This window comes from Mytilus californianus, unplaced genomic scaffold (genome assembly GCF_021869535.1).
Source record: "Mytilus californianus isolate M0D057914Y unplaced genomic scaffold, xbMytCali1.0.p SCAF_7, whole genome shotgun sequence".
NCBI classification, from domain to species: Eukaryota; Metazoa; Mollusca; class Bivalvia; order Mytilida; family Mytilidae; genus Mytilus; species Mytilus californianus.
The window spans coordinates 23,270,845-23,291,440 of record NW_026262723.1 but is presented as its reverse complement, the minus strand read 5'-3'; the positions used below and the strand labels follow the sequence as shown (position 1 = coordinate 23,291,440).

The following is a 20,596-nucleotide window of genomic DNA, read 5'->3' as shown; positions in this document are numbered from 1 at the left end:
CACGGGAAAGTATGAACAATAAACTAAACTTAATATTAAAGAATTTGAAGCACGAACGACGGTTCAGATCCGATAGACAAATGAGGAGTCGTGTGCGCTCGTACAATTGGTTGACCTCTTACACTTCGTGTGCCTGTGCCAAGTCAGGCTTTCTGTACAATGTGGAGTTCGTTGTAGATTGTTTTTGTAATTATTTCTCAACAGGGTTAATCCTTGATGATTGGTTTGGTCTGTTGTACTGTCCAATGTTTTTTTTTATTTCGTTGTGTCTCTTAATGTAATTACAAACTAAAATGTATAATGATATCGTATTGGGTACTATTCAAAATTCAAATTATTTCTCAGGTAAGACACGTTACATACATTCAGTATGCATAGCCTTCAACAATAATAAAACACGCTTCTTATTTAATTCAACATTGAAAAATATTTCGAAAAATATAAATTTTCCTAAGCTTTGTTGACTTGTCAATAGCATGGCTATTTAACTGACATCTTTAATGACAAAACAAGCCACATTTATTTTTTTGGATTCTGAAAAAGGTTAATTGTCAATTTTCTTCTAAACTTACATTTATATTCTTTCCCAGAATTAAATAAACACAAAATAGAAATGTTGTTATGGTGTCTCTCTGTTGTAACATGTATTTAAAAACTTAATTTCTTACCGAAACGAAAAGTTTACGTCTGGCAAGCGAGGGTTTTTTTTTATAGTAAAGCAACCCCTGACAGTCATACATTGAAACATACGCGACATGGTTGCATAGGTAAACAACAACGGGTTCCGAGAAGACAATAAAATTCAAATAATATATTCACAAAAATAAATCTAGAAAAGCATTATTATTAACATATACGTCAAACATATTTGAAATTATATTATTAAATTTAGACCAATTTAGTTATCGTAAAACTAAGAGCAAATTTTAGTAAACTATTTGAATTACGTAAAACATCGCATGCACTTTTGCCCAATTTGAGTTAGAGTGGCAAACATTATGAAAACGAAAACAAATCGGTCCTTTTTTTATTTGTCATTTATAAGATTTAGTAAAAATTTATAATCATCATTTTGAGTAATGGTTTAAAAGAAAATAATCATGTAGGTATAACTGCAATGATCTAATCACAGTGCGACATCAAGAAACCCATTAGCAAGAAAATATTTCTAAAACGGTAAATAATATGACATGAAAATTAAAACAAAATTTAAAAAATTGATATTCAAAAATATCGCGGCACTTTGTTCTTACAAGATTCTTAAGTCTATAAAATAGCCTGGGATCCTTACACGAAGAGGAGTTATGGCCAGGATGCCAGGTTAGTATATACAAACGAAGTTATTCTTGTTTTTAAATTTTATAGGGGATGGGTTCTTCTGTGTACAGACAGCGTATCTTTTGTAGAGTCAAATGTAATTAACAATTTTAACAAAGTTTTGGAATTATTTTCCCTTGCAGAATTTTTGACATTGAAACATTTAACTGTCAAGACGCACATGTTGTAAATTGAATCGTTATTTTGATTATTAGCACATTTAAACCTGGTATTTGCATATCATTCAAGAGCATTTTATACCACTTTCGTGTATATTTATTAAGTTAATTGCCTCGGGTTTTTATTTTATTTTTCAATCGTTCTTATCGGGCAGATGATTTCATTTTTGACATGTAAATGTACTTTAAAGTTCTCTTAAAACTAAAGTTGCACTTTTATGCACTTATATATGCAGTATTGGATTAGCCAGACAAAGCTGTTAAGTTTTATAGAGTTTGATAGATAACGTTGAGCATGCATTTATGTTTTGTCTATAGTTCCAGAAACAATTAGTCAAAGAATTATTGTGTATAATTAGTAAAGATATGAAATAATTACTACTGACTATCTGTAATAGAAAAACATGTACGTTTAATTTTATATTAGTCATTGTTTATTTATATTATAAAACAACATGAAATTAATATTACATGACAAGTAAAGATCAGTGTATCAGAAATCGTTTGTAAATCTAAAAACGATCGGAATATGTCACATTCGAGTTATATCCTAAATTCTTAATATTGGTTTTATTAATTAGGATGATTCTGTTCTCTAGTGGAATAGATAAAGCTGATCGTATTAACAGAAATTTACTTCAGTATTAATTACGGTGAATCCTCAAAGTAACTTACATCCGAGAATCAATTACAAACACACATTGATATTTACAGGCAAAGTAACATACAAAGGTACATGTCTTCTTTACCCAACTTCATTCTTAGGGATGTATATACCACGTATTGACGATGTTTAGTTCCGACAGAAATTCCTCTGCAGCATGTACGATATTCTTACAGGAAAATAGATAATCAGGAATTTACTTTTTATCTTTTATCCCTATTTTTATAGATATGGAAATAAATCATGACATTTATAAATGACTATAACTCTTCTACAAATTTTCTGGACCAAAATCATATTAATGTTTCAACATGTTTACTGGATTATAATTCAACATTTGGTAAAAATTGTGATTTGAAGTTAAATGGAAGTAATAACTCTTCAAGTTTTAGGAATAATTCCAATATTTACGTTTATCCGCCAATTCCAGAAGATGGACTCATAGGATTGATCGTTTTATATTCATTGACTACTCTTTTATCTATAGCAGGGAATTTATTTGTTGTTATTGTTTTTGCGAGGGGACGAAGATCAAGGACAGACTTACGGATTTACCTGATTAATTTAGCAGCATCCGATTTAGTTTTGGCGATATTTTGCATGCCATTTACGTTTGCGGACGTTATTTGTCAGCGTTGGGTGTTTCCCGATATAATGTGTCCCCTTGTTTTATTTCTGCAACCCTTGTCAGTCGCTGCTAGTGTTTTTACAAATATGGCGATTGGAGTAGACAGATTCATCGCCGTTATGTTTCCGTTACACCGCCGTTTGACTTACAGACGTGGAAAATATGTCATTTGCATTGTTTGGATTTGTGCGATATCATTAGCATCGATACAGTTATTTGTAGGAAAAACTAAAAAAATCTCGAACGAAATAACTGTTTGTGACGAACATTGGCCGCCATATCTATCCCGTAAAATTTATACGGTTTTCATTTTGTTACTGACCTATATCATTCCGTTAACGATACTTTCAATAACATATTTAGTCATTGGCATCATTCTTTGGAAAAGGACAGCACCTGGTAACTGTCATGTCGAACGAGATATGCATCAGCTGAGGGCAAAAATAAAGGTAATCAACAAAGTAAAACAAGAATCCCCAAATTAAGGTCGAATTTATAATTTAACTTTCTCCAAGTTAGAATTTCAATTTTTAATATTTGTATCTTTTCATACTTCATAAGAAATGGTTTATTGAAAATATGTTTTTCTCCGAAGTAAATAGAAAATTCATTATTCTCGCTTAAGGTAGATGGGGGCCTAAATTAAAATCCATAGAATTTCTTAATATTTGTCAAAATGTTGTTTATATCATGCTTTTTTCAAAATTATGATAAAAAGTATGGGTCACTGGGCTTTTTTTCACGCTACAGGTTGTGCAAAATTGTCAGATTTTGTATAGATTATGCATGGAAAACCCAATTTTGTTTTTAGGTATTAGCGTTCCTGGTGAAGTATAAATTAAGAAAAGCGTTTCAGACGCACAACATCTATGCTGTGTAATTTGCATATTTGTGAAAATTATTCGCTGGCACCGATTTTTTTTATGAGCAAAAATTTTGTCCTGTAACATTTCAGTCTAAATGGTTACAAAATTTACATTTTTCTTCCTTTAATTAAATTTATAAATCTTGGTGGTGTCACTTGAATTATGCAATGAATTACATCTTTAAACAACGACTGTTCTATCTTTATTTAAACTCATTGCTACTACGTTAAAAATGTTCAAGAATGGTATCAAACATATTTTTTTATTCTCGGGAAATTTAAAGGGTAACAAATTGGTAATATAACCTAATGGGGAACGATCCAAAATCTTCAGACGACAAGCAGCATAGCCAATAAGACGAAGTACTCAAAACATGTCCCACAGATTCTCCAGAAGTGTTGCGAAGTTCCTGCTCAACAAACACTGCGCGCCGTTTTACTTGTGTTAAAATTCAATGATAACTCAAGAATCGTTGTTAAGGCCTTATACAATAGAGGATTGCCCGTTGTATTTTGTTTAAATCTAAGACATATTTAAATTTATGCCAGATATTATCGAAAGAGACGAAAGGTACAATAGCGATGTGTATTCTTTAAAATTCCCATTGATCATTTTCCGAAAAATTGATATTCATGACATGTTGTTCTTTTTTAAGATTTTAGTTTTAGGTTGAATAGAAAAAAAATAGTGCTTTGAGTGTGTTGGAAGCAAATAATCCTTCAATCAATTAATTTTAATTTCTTTTACAGTTCTGTTCATTTATAGATTTGTGGTCGGATTAACCTAAACGCTTTTCCATATAACTTCTCTGTTCTTAAGGTAAAGAAATTGGAGCATGAGGTGTTCGAGTTGTTTAGAATCGTCATGTGTGTAGAAACTATTCTTCTTGTGTAATGTCACACGAAAAGGAAGACTGCAATTTCAAAATTCAATTCTCAATACTTCCCTAATCTTGCGGATAAAATAGGAAAACGCGAGCCATGATCGTTTGGCAATATTGAACTAATGGTTTAGAGTGACTCTAGACTCTCTCACTTCCACATTTATCACAAATACTCCAGTGAGTCGCAGTCAGTATGAATAGGCGTTGTCTGTTTTTTTTTTCGACTTAGAAGTTTGAATGTCCTTTTGGTATCCTTCGCCTCTCTTTTGAAAATAAACATGCAAAATACTATATATATAGTACTTGAATTACTGCTGATTTTTTTTAAGAATTTGTTCGCTAATTTAGATACGATAATTATTAAAGAAACCAGTCATAAAGGTTTATGCAATATTTCTGTTTCTGAAAAAACCCAGATATGATTAACTTTCAATAGGTGGCGCTGGTTACCAAAACTTTGGATAGTCAAAAATATGAAAATTTATGGGCATGAAAATTTAAAGAGTACCAATTGGATTGACAAACCCGTCTAAAGTCATCTTTGTCTGAAGGAGTTGTCAACTTAGATTTATCATGATTACATACTTTTGAATTAAAACAAACAAAATTTATCATTTAAATCGTTTCTATACCGAAGGACTTCATAGATCATTAGTGAATTCAGAATGTGAATTGTTTCTTATTCCATTTGATCAGGATACCTTTCATCTACCAAACCTTTGTAATTTAATTAACTTTTTAATAATTTCATGGTATTTTTGGTATAAACTGGGTATTATATCGGCATTGACATTCTGACTCTTAGTCTCATGTTGTCTAGAGGAATGTCATCTCAAGATGTTATTAACTTATTTGAGTTGATAATCTGTAGTGAATAGAACTGCATATTCCCAGCATCCGTGCTGCCTAGTTTGGTGGCCACATAGTTTGATATACAGAACTGCGACAATACAAAGTAATCAATATACAAACGTAAAAAGTGTAGCAATATTCCAATTCGATGATTACTTTAATGCACCCAGAAATTCAGCTAAAACGCTTGACAAGTACTCTTATTACCTAATGTAATTCCATCAAAGCAGAGACGTTGGTCATATATTTGCTTAAGCATTGACAACCTGCAAATCTTCACAAATCATGTATTTAGAAGGCGGTAGTTTACCGATGTTCAACTCGTATTCATTCAGTATATAAAGGATATTCCTTGCTGAATTCAAAACAACATTTTTATAACTCAAGACTTTTTTTTGTTGTTGTAGATAATGTAAAACATCACATTTATGATAAAAAAAAACGATATGTTGGTTAATGTGCTTGCTTTGAGATACAATTATTTGAATAAAATATCGGCTTATTATAAGCAGTTCAAGTGCCCTGTGATTTTCTCCTTTACTTACTATATGAACATATACTAAATTTTCACGAAAGGCATTTCATAGTTTATGATTTTGATATTTCAGGTCATGCATTATTTATAGCAAATACGATAAAACGTATCTCTTTGTATGAATAATATTGAAATGTTGACCTAATATTAATATATTATAGAACAAATATGTATCCCCGTTGTCCTATATCTTGCGGTGATGGTATATTTTTACTTTTCGAGATATATTCCACCTGCTGCCTTGTCATAATTTATGACGTCATTGTCTTGCTGTAATATACGTAGAAAATGTGTTTTATGGAGTTGACGTCATATTCAACGAGTAGGAAGAATTCCTTTTGTGCAATACAGTCTCTCAAATCAACGTGCTTTCTTCAATCATAAATTTATCGCCCAGGTTAAAACGTATACTGAAAGATTTTAGAAACGTAGCAATGTTATTTATTCTCTGAACTTAAAAAACGACCAAATCTTACCTTTATTTAGCAATATTTAGGATATAACGTTCTTATACAATAAACTAATTTAGTTTAGAATAGTATTTTATTGCTTAATGAAGATATAATAAACATCGGAGCAGTAGAATTTTACTTGGAAGTCTAATATTAGATTCAGAAACAAGTTTTGAAAAACTTTTATAAATCCGTCTAAACTGATTGATAACACTTTGAGATTTTCTACTTTAAAGAACCAAATTAGATTTTTTGTGACGTCTTCGCCATCTGTTACCAAATAAAGGCTGTAGATGCACTTTTGTTCAATTTCATTGCAATTTAATCATTCCCAATAATTGATTGCGGAATTGAAAATATACAGACGACAAATTTAGTGTTCACTGCTCAGTATTGTTGGTACAGCTATGTTTTATCATTTCGGTACTGCTATGATTTAAAACAAACCATTCTAAGTTGTCAGTTTATAAATTTATAAATTATTAGGAAACTAAGATTCCTCAAAGTGGACATTAAATAAATGTTGCTACTGTTTAAGATAGCTCTTCAACTGTTCTAATGTATCATTGGCTTTAAAATCTTCGGTTTTAGGCGAAATAAATCCCAGGGAAGGTAAATAGAGTAAGGCGCTTCGGATGACTGAAATTTATTACGCGTTTTTGTTTTTTTTTTTATCTTTTGGTCTCAGAATCAGTTTTAAAACAAAAATATATGCTAGGAGACAGGTAATCATGATCCAGTACACTAAAGAAAACAAAAGGCGCAAATCATTGTCACTGGGTTTTACATTTTAAAGTAAATAATCTACCATATTAAATAGAAAAAACTTCCAATAATGATACACAATTATCAAAATAAACATAAATCATCTCTGATTTTTTTTTATATTTACACTCTTTTGGGTAAAATCTAATTACTGCGTAATAAGAAAACAAATGAAACCTTAAAATGATTTTGTTTATCCTTCCAAAATTTGGTATGAACTCATTTTGTTTGTTTTAATATATGGTCTCGGAAAGGGTACGTAACACTAACCGATTTCAACGAAACAACTAGGTTAAAATATGATATTTCTCGAAGTCACAATTTATAAAAGTAAACCATTATAGGTCAAAGCACGATCTTCAACACGGAGCATTAACTCCCACCGCACAGCAAGCTATAAAGGGCCCCAAAAATTACTAGTGTAAATCCATTCAAACGGGAAAACCAACGGTCTAATATATATAAAAAACGAGAAACGAGAAACACTTATGAACCACATCAACAAACGACAACTACTGAACATCAGATTTCTTACTAAGGACAGGTGCAAACAATTGCAGCGGGTTTAAACGTTTTAATGGTACCCAACCTTCACCCTTATCTGAAACAATAGTGTAACATCACAACATAGAAAGACACACTATAAAATATCATTTGAAATAGCTTAACTCAATCAAAAGACATATTAACACAAGTGAACATACACTGAACGAATAAATTTGATCTATGATACAATGTAAATACAAAATCAATAAAATAAGGGTTTATAACAAAGTTTTCGCCGTTGATTAAGAAACTAAGCTGCCAACTCCTTCAGGTAAAGTAGACATTAGATGAATTTTGCTATGGTATGTCCTATTTGTTCATACAGCTCTTCACGTGTGTTGGTCTTACATCATAGGCTTTTAACTGTTTGAGTTTTAGCGTTCCTGATGAAGGTAAATAGAGAAAAGGGCTTCGGACGCACGAAATTATTAGTGTTATTTTCATTTAAATTAAGTTAGAATGAACTTAAATTAAACAATACTTTTTAGGTAAAATTCGGGATTTCTATTTATCAACAACAATTTCAATTTCGATAGACATAATCCATTTAAAATGCAAATTGCGGGCCCAAAATCGTTTGATGGTAAAGATGTGCAGTGTCAGTTGATTGTGTTCTTTACTGAACCTATAAAAATCTACTGATCGCTAATACATAGTTTATGATTTACATTTAGATTATATTTCAGGTCATGAAATTGATATATACAGAAATGACTGTGAAACCATCTTACAATTGATATTTATGTCAATCTGATATATGATTCATTAGTTATCATAAAGTTATATATCGGTGGTCGGATGATTTCAATTGATGTTATCTATATTTTTTGTATATATAAAAACTTTATATTCTACTTTTGGAAAACTAAGTTCACCTGCTGCTTTAAACTAATTCGTCATTGCCTTTTTTCTATGTGTCATAAATGCCAAATGGTGTATGACGTCAAATTAAGTGAGAAGAAAGGCTACATTATGTCTGATACATAATCGCAAATCTTAAAATCTGTCCCTTTTCGGTAATACTATGTTAACCTATGTCAAAATGCATTTACTTGTAGATGTTACGGAACGACTATAAAAATGCAACATTGTCAGTTTCCAAAGTTAACAAAAAATATTTTGGTGTTCGTGTTGCTCAGTCTTTAGTTTTCTAAGTTGTGTTTTGTATACTGTTCTTTCTCATTTGGTCTTTTTCTTTTCTTTTTGACATGGCGTTGTCAGTCTATTTTCGACTTATGAGTTTGAATGTCCCTTGGTATCTTTCGTCTCTCTTTTAATATCAACCAATAAATACATTTCTTTGTTGAAAGGCAGTATCGTACGATTTGGGAATAATTTGCCCTATAATAAATTGTAATTACAGTATCTTCTAATTTTGTAGATTATAAATATCGAATCTTTTATTTCAGTAAGATATTGTTACTCTGGTGAAATGTCTTTAAAGGCGACCATTGTACCAGGATAATTTGTTATTAGTTCCTAGATTAAATGTTGCGTTATTACTTCCCTTAGTATATTTCAATGAGTTTCAATACGGCTGTAAAGTGCTGTTGTTGGCAGGTGTATTAATTTCTGTGAAGGAGAAAAAACCGAGCGGAAACAATAAATCTATCATTATAACATTAACCTAGTGTAAAATAATTGGAGGTTGCATCATTAGGTAATATAACGGGGTTTTTGTTATTGTTATAAACATTAATAACATCTGAAGATGATTTGGCAATTAAAAATAATTGTAGGAATATAACTAGTTTTTATTTGAATGCTTTTAACTCTTTAATGATTTATTTGATCATAATATCTTCAATATGTTGAATCAAAATCGCTTCGCATACTTTAATACTCTATTTGTTCTAACAAACAAATAAATCTGTTTTATTCAATAAAAAAAATAATAAAGCATTTGTCATCTTAATTAAAAATTTTGTATATTGCTTTGAAATACAAATAAATGCATATTTTGTAATAATTGATTTCTCTTGTATTAGGTTTTAGTTTTGTTATGTATTATTTTTGTTGTTCTAATGTTTACACTTTATATTATGACATCATTAAAGCATGGTGTTACCATTTCAATAACTGCAAAATAAGGAAGAAAGGAACAAATCAAATGGAGCTCATTGCTGAAATTATACTTTAAAAAATGTGATGATTATTAGGCCAAATAAAAGTAATAAGATCACAGAAACATTTCAACCAGAACATCTTTTTTCAGGGTCTCAAAACGACAATCAGATTTCTTCTTTTCCATACAAGCTTGTCGAAATTAGATTTTAAGGTCACATTTCCCTTTAATTCTGTAGTTCTTACCCTTTAACGACCACTTTCTACGATGCCGTTGAAAGAACTTTTTTTATGATCACCATAAGAAAAATTTGAAAAAAAACTGAGCAACAGATATTTCTCAACTCGCGACAGTTGAATAAGGGCAAACTTCACATTTTATCACTTAAAGTTAAATTTAACTCTGTCGGGTGGAGACAATCTTGCCTTACTCGATGATATGATAAGTATTTGGGTTTTATAACGAATGAGAATTGATTATCGCTTGTTTTCTGTTTATTTGATGTGTTTGAGCTTTTAATTTTGCCATTTGTTAAGGGACTTCCGTTTTGAATTTTCCTTGGAGTTCGGCATTTTTGTTATTTTATTTTTTTGATATCAACAATCGGTATGTAACTTCAATAATAATAATAAACTCGTCTTTAAACTATATCCAGTCCGCTTTGTTAATGTCTATATATTTTTTTTTTCCTGTGTTGAATTATTTCTTTTTATTCAATATCTTTATAATACCTAAGCCAGTCAGCTAATGGTGAACAATTAGTCCCGATGATACCATTATCTCCTTTTGCAATTTCTTCGGTATTATTCGGTACTGGCATGTTTAGATAATACATGTTTGGAAATTTCTGTAATTCGAATTTTGCTGTTCACAAATAATGTAATATTGATAAAACTATGATGGTTCAACTCCAAAAAAAAAGGTTTTTTAAGACGGTATTGGAGATTCTTTTTTTATTTTTCGAGAGGTCAATTTTATTTTATTTTTTTAACAAAGGTGGACGCATCTCCTAATTCACTTAGATATCATTAAATAAAATATTTTCGAAAAGTTGACAAATGTTGTTTTCTGCTTTGATTCCTTTATGTAATTTACTGTACACGATTTATTAGCAAGGCAAATATCAGCAACAAACCTACTGAAAAATATACCTGTTGAAAAATATATGAATTCAACATTATATTTCCATTTTACCTATCGCTCCTGTTTATATATATATAAATATGTAATCGTGTTGCATCAGAGGTGTTAAAACAGAAATAGCAGTATGATTGACTTGTACTTTCACAATATAGTTTACATTTTCTTATATTTGTAAATTTGCAAGTCTCTGTATAATACATCATATATATATTACGTCATCCCCTTTGCAGTTGACGATTTAGGATCCCAATGATACAATGAAATAGGTTTATAATTGGTTACTGCCATCACAAGCAATAATGACTGGTTGGTTATCTTGTACTTATTCACAAGGGTATCGTAAAGACAGTTAAAAATTTGTAGTAGCAAATAAAATTTGCCAATCTCTGACGAATCTAGGACAACTGCAATAACACTCACAAAATATACATGCAATTGTTATTGATAAATTTACTTCAAATATATAATAATATTACGTAACGGTCTGAATTAGAAAAAAAATACCGAACTCTAAGGTAAATTAAAAAAGGGAAGTCTATAAAAACTGACAAAATCAAACGTTATCAATCAACGGAACGAGTGAAAAACTACTGTTATATTCCTGTACATGCATTTTTCGAAGAAAATGGTGGGATCAACCTAGTTTTATTGCTAGCTTAACCTCCCATTTGTATGGTAGTTGTTTATAGTTCCGTTATAAAAATTTTAACGGACAGTTTCAGAAAGGTATATAATAAATCATGTCAGCTGGTGATACTCTCGGGGACAAACATTCCACCAGCAGCGGTATGGACCAAGTGCTATGAAAATTAAAATAACAATATCTGTAATATCGTATTACCTAGGAAATATATACTAAATATGCAACTGCAGCTTTAATTTTGTTGTACAAAAATGGCTAAGTGTTGCATTTTAATTATTAGAAAGTACTATCTCAATGACCAAATTTCAACAGAATCAGCTTTAAACAACCGATCTTTTTATGCATGAACCGACAAAAGCAAAATGGGTATACTCTCAAATCGTACTTTCGTGTTTATTTGACCTGTTGACACAATTTGTAATGTATTTCTGTAATTCAATGTTTAATTATTTTGATTATATCTCGTCTCACTTTTTTTAATATGTACCACCTTTGATAAGTATTTAGTATGACGATAAATTTTCACTTCTGTACTCGTACTCTGAACAACAAATTTATTAATTTTGTAAAAAATGTTTAGTTCCGTACTCCTAATAACAAAATTATCATATTTAAATTTACCTGTGTACGTTGTTTTATTTAACGCCATTTTTCCCAGGCTAGGGTTGTCTTTTGACAATGTTTCTACTTCTTTTTTATCACTACCTGTAACGTCTATGTTATATAGGCACCTACGTTTTAATATTGTATTTATATTGTGTCACAGATCAAACTTATTCGTTCAGTGTATGTTTACTTGTTTTTATTTAAATGTCTGTTTGATCGAGTTAAGCCATTTCAATTGATATTTTATAGAACGTCTTTTTATGTTGTAGTGGTGCACTGCTGTCTCAGGTTAGGGTGATGGTTAGAATGTTTAAACCCGTTGCATTTTTATGCACCTATTCTAAGTCATGAGCCTATTGTTCAGTGGTTGTCGTTTGTTGGTGTGGTTCATAGGTGTTTCTCGTTTCTCGTTTTATTTTTTTTTTTGTATAGATTAGACTGTTGGTTTTCCTGTTTGAATAGTTTTACACTAGTCATTTTGGGGCCCTTTATAGCCTGTTGTTCGGTGTGAACCAAGGCTCCGTGTTGAAGGCCGTTCTTTGACCTATAATTGTTAACTTTTTTTTCCTTGAGACTTGAATGGAGAGTTGTCTCATTGGCACTCATACCACATCTTCTTATTTATATATATATATGTATTAAATACTAGAATTTAAAGCACTTCTTTTCATGCAACGGTATTCAACTTCTCAGAATTTCATATTCAATGGTAAGAATATTAAAGTTACAGATTTTCATAAACACTTGGGTGTTACATTTAGTAGAGATGCTAAATGGAACACTCATGTGGAAAGTATCATAAAAAATGTATCGAAACATTTGAATGTACTTAGAAAACTAAAGTACAGATTAAGTAGGAATAACTTAGAAAAGCTATACTTGATTTTTATAAGACCGTTACTCGAATACGCCTGTGAAGTTTGGGATAATATGGGTGTGGGTTATTGTAACAAATTTGACCAGCTGCAGCTTGAGGCAGCCAGAGTTGTAACAGGTCTTCCTATTTTTACTAGTAGTAGAATTATTTATGATGAGATTGGTTGGGAAACTCTAGCTGAACGAAGAGAAAGGAGGAAGTTACAATTTTTTATATAATATTTAACATAATAATGCACCAGCCTATCTTTGCAATTTAGTTCCACCATCAATCCAAAGTACAGCTGTTTACCCCTTACGTAATGGGAATGATATAATATACCCTTTTTGGAGACTTTCAAAGACCCAAGAACCCTTCATACCTTCAACTATACGACTGTGGAATAACCTTAATGTGGTGACCCGCAACATTGACTCTTGAGGAAAACTTAAAATCGAATTAAAAAATCTTAAACTGAATTCAAAAGCCCAATTACCTAAACATTATAAATTTGGCAATCGTAAACTCAACATCATTTTGGCTCAACTTAGATGCTCAGCCTCTTTTTTGAATTATGATCTTAACAGAGTCAATATAATTTCAGATCCGCCTGGTAGCTGTGGTGCTAAGCGTGAAGATTCATTTCACTTCTTTTTTTAATGTCCTCATTATACGAATATAAGAATCAAACTATCTAATAATCTGAACTGGTTACCAGAGAACTCTGCACTAAATTTGAACATCTTAACCTCCTTATTAACTAATGATGAAAATGAAAGAATTTTAAAGAATGTATATGAATTTATTAAAGAGTCAAAGAGGTTTCTAATTGTGTAATATAGCACACTAAAGTGCATATACATGTATATTGTGTACAACCATTCACATCATCACACATCATCTTTTTACATATCCAATATATATAATGTATTGTTTGCATGCATGCTTTGTAAAAAATTCTATTGTTATAAATTGTTCATGGGAGAAGACTATAAGTTTGATTAACTTGTGTCTCATCCCTTTTGCATATTTATGTACCAAGTCAGGAAAATGGCCATTGTTATATTATAGTTCGTTTCTGTGTGTGTTACATTTTAATGTTGTGTTTCTGTTGTGTCATAGTTCTTCTCTTATATTTGATGTGTTTCCCTCAGTTTTAGTTTGTAACCCGGATTTGTTTTTTTCTCAATCGATTTATGAATATACTACTGTTGCCTTTATTTATTAAGCAAATAAATTATGTTTAAACTAAACCTCTCCGACGTATACACAAGTATTCGTCTACCTCTACTCATAAAGACAGGCCGAATAAATTAATTCAAATTGCATGTTAATAATGGCCAACGTAGCTGCAAAGTTTTTTTAATGGAGGGACACTACATGTTTTGTAAACAAAAATCCTGTGATTTCAACAAATATATCTGAAACCGACGAAAACAAGATGTTTGATTTTCAAATGAAAAAAATTACCTTTTTTTTAAGTGTTTTTTCAAGAATAGTCATGTAGCGCTACAAGAAAACGATCCTCCTCTTCTCTCCAGGTGTTGTCTTATTCGTAGCTTGTGACCGACAAGTTACTTGATTCCGACGAGACACACTTTATACATTGGTTTGTCGCGTAGTACAATAACACGCATTATTCTTTAATTTCGAGTTTCGTTCTATATTGTGTGTCCTTTAACTGAATATGTTGGCTGTTGACCAACCTTTTCCATTGAACTCAAAATAAAGGATACCGCAAATAAAGCTAGGTCTACTACATGCCTTGATTTTCACATATAAATCAGCAATGAGGTTTGATTGGAGATTAAAGTTTACATTTAAACAAGAATTAAATTTTAGTATTCTGAACATTCGATTTTTGTATACCAAAATTAAAGCTTCAGTTGCATATTGGGTACATACCTCCCAGGTGAAACGATATTACAGATCTTGAATCTTTCATCAGGTTTTCCCTGAAAAGAGATTATTCGGACGAATACAATTCATAAAGTATTATATTCATTTTTTATAGCACTGGGTAGATACCGCTGCTGGTGGACTATAACTCCCCGGATAGTATCACCAGCTCATTAGTCAGTGCGTATGTACTGACATGATTTATAACATACCTTTCTCTAATTGTCCGTTTACAAATTAAGAAATTATAATTAAACTAAGGTTCGAACTCGCTCAGGCAAAATTGATCGAATCTTCATTTTCGACTGTTGTTTCTATTTTTGTATTTTTTCCATACGTCATGGTATCGGATGCCTTCTTTGACTATTTTATTGACCTTGATACAATTTCCATTAAGACCTCCAAATTTGACAAAAAAACATATAGGAAAGGGGGTTCTGTCTTGTCTGCTACTTGGTACATTCTCACTTATCTGAAAACTAAGCAATGGTATTAAGATTATTCGTTTGGTGTCAATGAAGACGAAAAGTAAACACCAATTAGACAAGCTTCAAGCTCGTTTGATATGTTTTAGTCAAGTTTTTTTTTCTTATCGCACACATTATAGCAGTCGACATTGCTAAGATTCGACAATTTGTTATGACGTCAAAAATCAACCTGTTTTAACCTTTGTCTTACAGACACGAAAGTTATCGCCTCGCCTCCAGCTATTATCGTTGTCGGTTTCTGGTATCACAATTCAATATTTCCCTTGACGAGTTTTGTTTTTCTGAGATAGTATGTTTTACTTCACACCGTCTGTAATGGATAAATATTCAATCAAATATCTAACAGGCCACACAGGGACTATTGATATGGTTAATAAAAACAATAGACAGATAGTGAAAATTATTCGTCACAGTTAATCAGATTTTTCATAGAACCTTCAATAGTTTTATAGTTCAAGTTCATTAATGGGGAACAATTTGCACATTGTATTCCCATTTTCTCAAGCAACATCTAACGCATCATTCAATACAGAAATAAAGAGAGGTGGAATGAATACAAATGAGACAACTATCCAATGTAGACCAAGGACATGGATGTAAGCAACTGTAGGTAACCGTACTGTCTTCGATAATACACAAAACACATTTAACATAGTCAGATATAAAAGGCCCCGTCATGACAAAATATGAAAACGCCCGATTTAGCTATAAACAATAAACGAAAAACAAATATGACAGCACAGCAGACAATGAAACAACCAACGATAACTACTGAACTACATGCTCCTGACTTGAGAGAGGCACATAAAGAATGATGCGGGTAAAAACAAGTGTGTGAGCGCCTCAATTCGTCCCATAACCAGGGATAGTTGTGTAACAGCACAACATAAGAACAAATAGTAAAAAATCAGTTTGAGAGAGCTTGACTATTCAGGTCGATTTAAAGCACAAAAACAACTACCAAAAAAACAAAATACACAAAATGCTGATCTAAGAGTACTCGCAGATAATAACAACAAATAAATAAATCTTGTATTCCCACACCACAATGTCAATCAGTACATATTCGGATTTAGTATAAAAACATCACAACAGTTTGTGAGAAAAAAACCAAGATATTGTGCAATACCAAAATATGAGTATCGACAGGATGTAAGACCATGTTCTAGAATATTTAGTAATACATATTTAGTTATGTATAAATGTGTCGAAAACAGAATCAATTTTAAGTCAGTTGTGTTGTACGTCTTTAATGTATGTTTACACAGTTTTAGCTGCTAGATCTCATTTATTGTCACATTAACCTATCATGTCTGTTTGGGTTGCTCAAATGTTGACAACATATATCGGAACTCTAAACATCTGTTATACAAGTGGGAGGTTTAGCTCGCTATAAAACCAGGTTTAACCCACCATTTTCTTCGGGAATGTCTGTACCAAGAAGGAATATGGCAGTTGTTTTTAAAGGCAGTGCTTTAATGCCTTTCTAGTTGCCGGGTTAATCCTTCCTTCCGCGATATCCATCTTATCTACGTGGGGGTCGTTAGGCTCCAAGTAGATCCGGAAATGTTGAATTCTCTCCTCTTCTTATTGCGATATAAAATGTTTTTTGTTTCATTTCATTTACATTGGGAAATAGAGAAACGATCATTGTGTTTTGCTAGTTTTAAAAACTTGAAATATATTTGTATTTTGCATTATAAGCAGTCAACCGATTGACAAACTAGAATTATTTGAATTCCGTGTGGAAAGAGCTCGGGTTAATTTCGAGTGTTATCTGCAATCTATATGTTTATAAATCATTTCAGTCGTTGATATAATAATTAAAGGTCGACTGAACATGAATTATATTATACAATTTAAAGCGCATTTCTGTTTATGCACGTGAACCCGTCTAACGTTATTGTTATTTCGCAGTTATATAAAGTAGCAAATTATCGTTCCTGAATAGGTGGCGCCGTGGTAGCCGATCCTGTTCCTCAATTTCCGGTTTCTGCACTGTGCAACTATTTCAGTTACATTTTTAATTAACGATGCCAATTACTTGTTGTTGTGTACCTGGATGTCATTTAAGAGGAGGACATGCATTTCCAAATGACTTAAAAAGAAGGAAAAGTTGGATCAACGCCATGGCCCATACGTAGATTGGACGAGAACACGATGAAATCGTGGAGTCCATCTCAATCAGCTGTTGTTTGCAAGGCACATTTTACTGAAAAAGACTACGTGCAGGAAACTATTCATGGTAAAACTCTATTTTCTTTTTGAAATATATAGTTATATATGTAATCGCCATGCGAATAAACCAAAAACTGTTTACAACCGCAATTATCGTTTTAGAATAAAAGGGGGTGGTTAATTCAAGACGTCATAATTTTTTGGATTACGATTCAATGTGATCTTTGGTGATTGCTACAATTATATTGATTTCTTACAAGAGGTATATCATACTGAGAGAATTATTTTAGCAGTAATTATGCTAATGTAGTAATGACAGGAATGCATAAGCTATGCCTCATAGACTTTCTTGAAAAATATCAATGACAATGTTAACAGGAACAAAACAATGACATGCTCTCATCTATATTATAGTTATTTAGGTACAAACAATGTACGTTTGTTGCATAAGTCTCTCATGTTATTTAGGTACAAACAATGTACGTTTGTTGCATAAGTCTCTCATTGTTTGTCCTTTGGATTTACATAACATACATTGAATCAGGCAAACACAGTTTTATCCAGATTGTAATGAATAAATCTAGTTAATATTTCGCCAGGTAATACAAAGTATACATTGCTAATGGAAGTTCATTTAATTATCAAAAAACTAATGTTTTATAACCTTTTTCAGGGCGCAAACCCACCATTCAGAGACTTAAGTCTACTGCCATTCCCAGCCTATTTTCCTGGACCAAGCAAGAGACTGAATCGTCCGCAAAAAGAAAAATCAGGGCAGTTTCCTGTGAAAACAAAAGAACCAAACTTGATGAATATTGTAGTAGAAATCTAGACGAAAGTTTTGATTGTAAAGTTGGTTTTCCTGAAGAAGTCATTCATACTGCAGAAAGGATTTATGACTGTCCACCACCAACTGCCGAGCTAATGTTGAGCTTCACAGATGGAATTATGCAAACACCATCAATGCCTATGTTTTCAGCAGAGAATTTTGAAATGAAGACATGTGACACAGCCATGCATTTTTATACCGGTTTAGAGTTGTATACTAAATTTTTATTTGTTTTGACCACACTTGGTCCAGCAGCACATTGTTTGAGATACAAATATTTTCAAATTGATAGGGTGTCAGTTGAAAATCAGTTTTTTTATGACTTTGATGAAATTGAGGCATTATACAACCAACTTTGAACTTTCTAGATTCTAGATTGAATCTAGTGTTAAGAATATTGTGTATACATGGATTGTTTTTATGTCTAAACAGTGGTGTGAGGCTAACACTTGGCCATCTAGTGGTTTAGTCAGGTATTTTTCACCATCCAACTTCAAATTAAAGTTTCCTACGACTTGGATTATTATTGACAGCACAGAATATCCCGTGATAAAACCTAAAGCTCCTAGAGCTCAGGCAACCTTTTCATCATATAAAAACAGAAACACTGAAAATACTTGTATGTTCGACACCTGGTGGTTTAGTCAACTATGTCTCTAATGCATATGTTGGTTCTACCAGTGACTATGAAATAGTTGAAAGATGTAGAATAGTTCAATTATGTGATCCAGGTGAAAGTGTGATGGCAGACAAAGGTTTAAATGTGCAAGATTTGTTTGCTAACTTTTTTCAAAAAAAGAAACAGAATTAGTTCCAAAACTCTTATACGGGATAGAAAAGTCTCCAATTAACATGTGCGCATAGAGCGAATTATTGGACTTGGCAAAACATACAAAATTCTAATAAATCCTATGAATGGAACTGAAACAAAACTTTCATCTGAAATAACATTTAGTTGTACTATGTTGTGTAATTTTAGAACTTGTATTGTGCCAAAGGATGCATAAATAAAAGTGACGCAATGAAATTGTTCTGATATATATATATATTTATAATTACATGGACATGTAAATTGTAATGCATATAAAAATAAGGAGATGTGGTATGATATTCAGTGAGTTTATCGAACTAAAGTGCATAAGAAATGGGTTTAAGCAGTTACAGGTGTTACTGTCACCGTAGAATCTCCAACAATGAGAAAAACTTGTACCATGTAAAACATTTCAGAGATCTTACCCTAAGTTTTGTTGTCTCACCTTGACTTTGGTGAATTGTTTATATCTGTTGATGTAAATATAAAAAAGAAGATTTGATATGATTGCAAATGAGACAACTCTCCACAAGAGACCAAATGACACAGAAATTAACAGCTATAGGTCACAGTACGGCCTTCAACAATGAACAAAACCCATACCGCACAGTCAGCTATAAAAGGCCCTGAAATGACAATGTAAAACAATTTAAACAAGAAAACTAACGGCCTAATTTATGTACAAAAAATGAACGAATATAACAAATATGCAACACATAAACAAACAACAACCACTGAATTACAGGCTCCTGACTTGGGACAGGCACGCCACATACATGTACATACAGAATGTGTCGGGGTTAAACATGTTAGCGGGATCCCAACCCTCCCCCTAACCTGGGACAGTGGTGTAACAGTACAATATAAGAACGAACTATAAAAATCAGTTGAAAGAGGCTTAACTCATCAGATGGATAAATACAAATACAAGTGGTTGTGGTCGGGTAGTTGTACATCCAAACAACAAAAAGACACTAAGTACAGATCTGAGAGTACTCAAAGTTACTGACAGCTAGTTCAAAGCCACTAACAACTGATAAAAAAATCTTGCATCTAAGACTAAATTATCAATCCGTAAGCTCCCTTTAGAATTTTATAAATTTTAGATTTTACATTTCTGAGTTATGCGGTTTTATTCATTAAAAAAGGGAGGATTTTCCAGTTTCTGTTGAGCCTGCGACTTTTGTCGCCTGAAAGCTCGACATAGGGATAGTGATGTGGCGGCGGCATTAGCTAACTTCTTAAAAGCTTTATATTTTAGAAGGTGGAAGACCTGGATGCTTCATACTTTGTATATGGATGCCTCATGTTACAAAGTTTCCGTCAGCCACATGTCCAATGTCCTTGACCTCATTTTCATGGTTCAGTGACTACTTGAAAAAAAAGTTAAC

At 31.9% G+C, this 20,596-nt stretch overlaps 2 protein-coding genes across 2 annotated transcripts in view; both read left to right on the top strand.

The window, feature by feature from the left end:
* Positions 1-2,206: 2,206 nt before the first annotated feature.
* LOC127708094 (prolactin-releasing peptide receptor-like) overlaps positions 2,207-20,596 on the top strand; it is a 39,698-nt gene continuing 21,308 nt past the window's right edge. Inside the window, exon 1 of the mRNA XM_052212921.1 lies at positions 2,207-3,237. Coding sequence (XP_052068881.1) covers positions 2,404-3,237 — 834 coding nt within the window. The 5' untranslated portion in view covers positions 2,207-2,403. The remainder of the gene's footprint in view (positions 3,238-20,596) is intronic.
* LOC127708093 (uncharacterized) lies at positions 17,086-19,421 on the top strand. Its single transcript, XM_052212920.1, has 2 exons — positions 17,086-17,632; positions 18,239-19,421. The coding sequence occupies exons 1-2, from the start codon at positions 17,548-17,550 to the stop codon at positions 18,751-18,753; spliced, it is 600 nt and encodes a 199-aa protein (XP_052068880.1). The 5' UTR covers positions 17,086-17,547; the 3' UTR covers positions 18,754-19,421.

Coding starts and splice junctions, on each gene's coding strand:
- LOC127708093 (XM_052212920.1), top strand. CDS start 17,548: ATGAAATCGTGGAGTCCATCTCAATCAGCTGTTGTTTGCAAGGCACAT. Junction 17,633..18,238: donor CGTGCAGGAAACTATTCATG/GTAAAACTCTAT, acceptor AACCTTTTTCAG/GGCGCAAACCCACCATTCAG.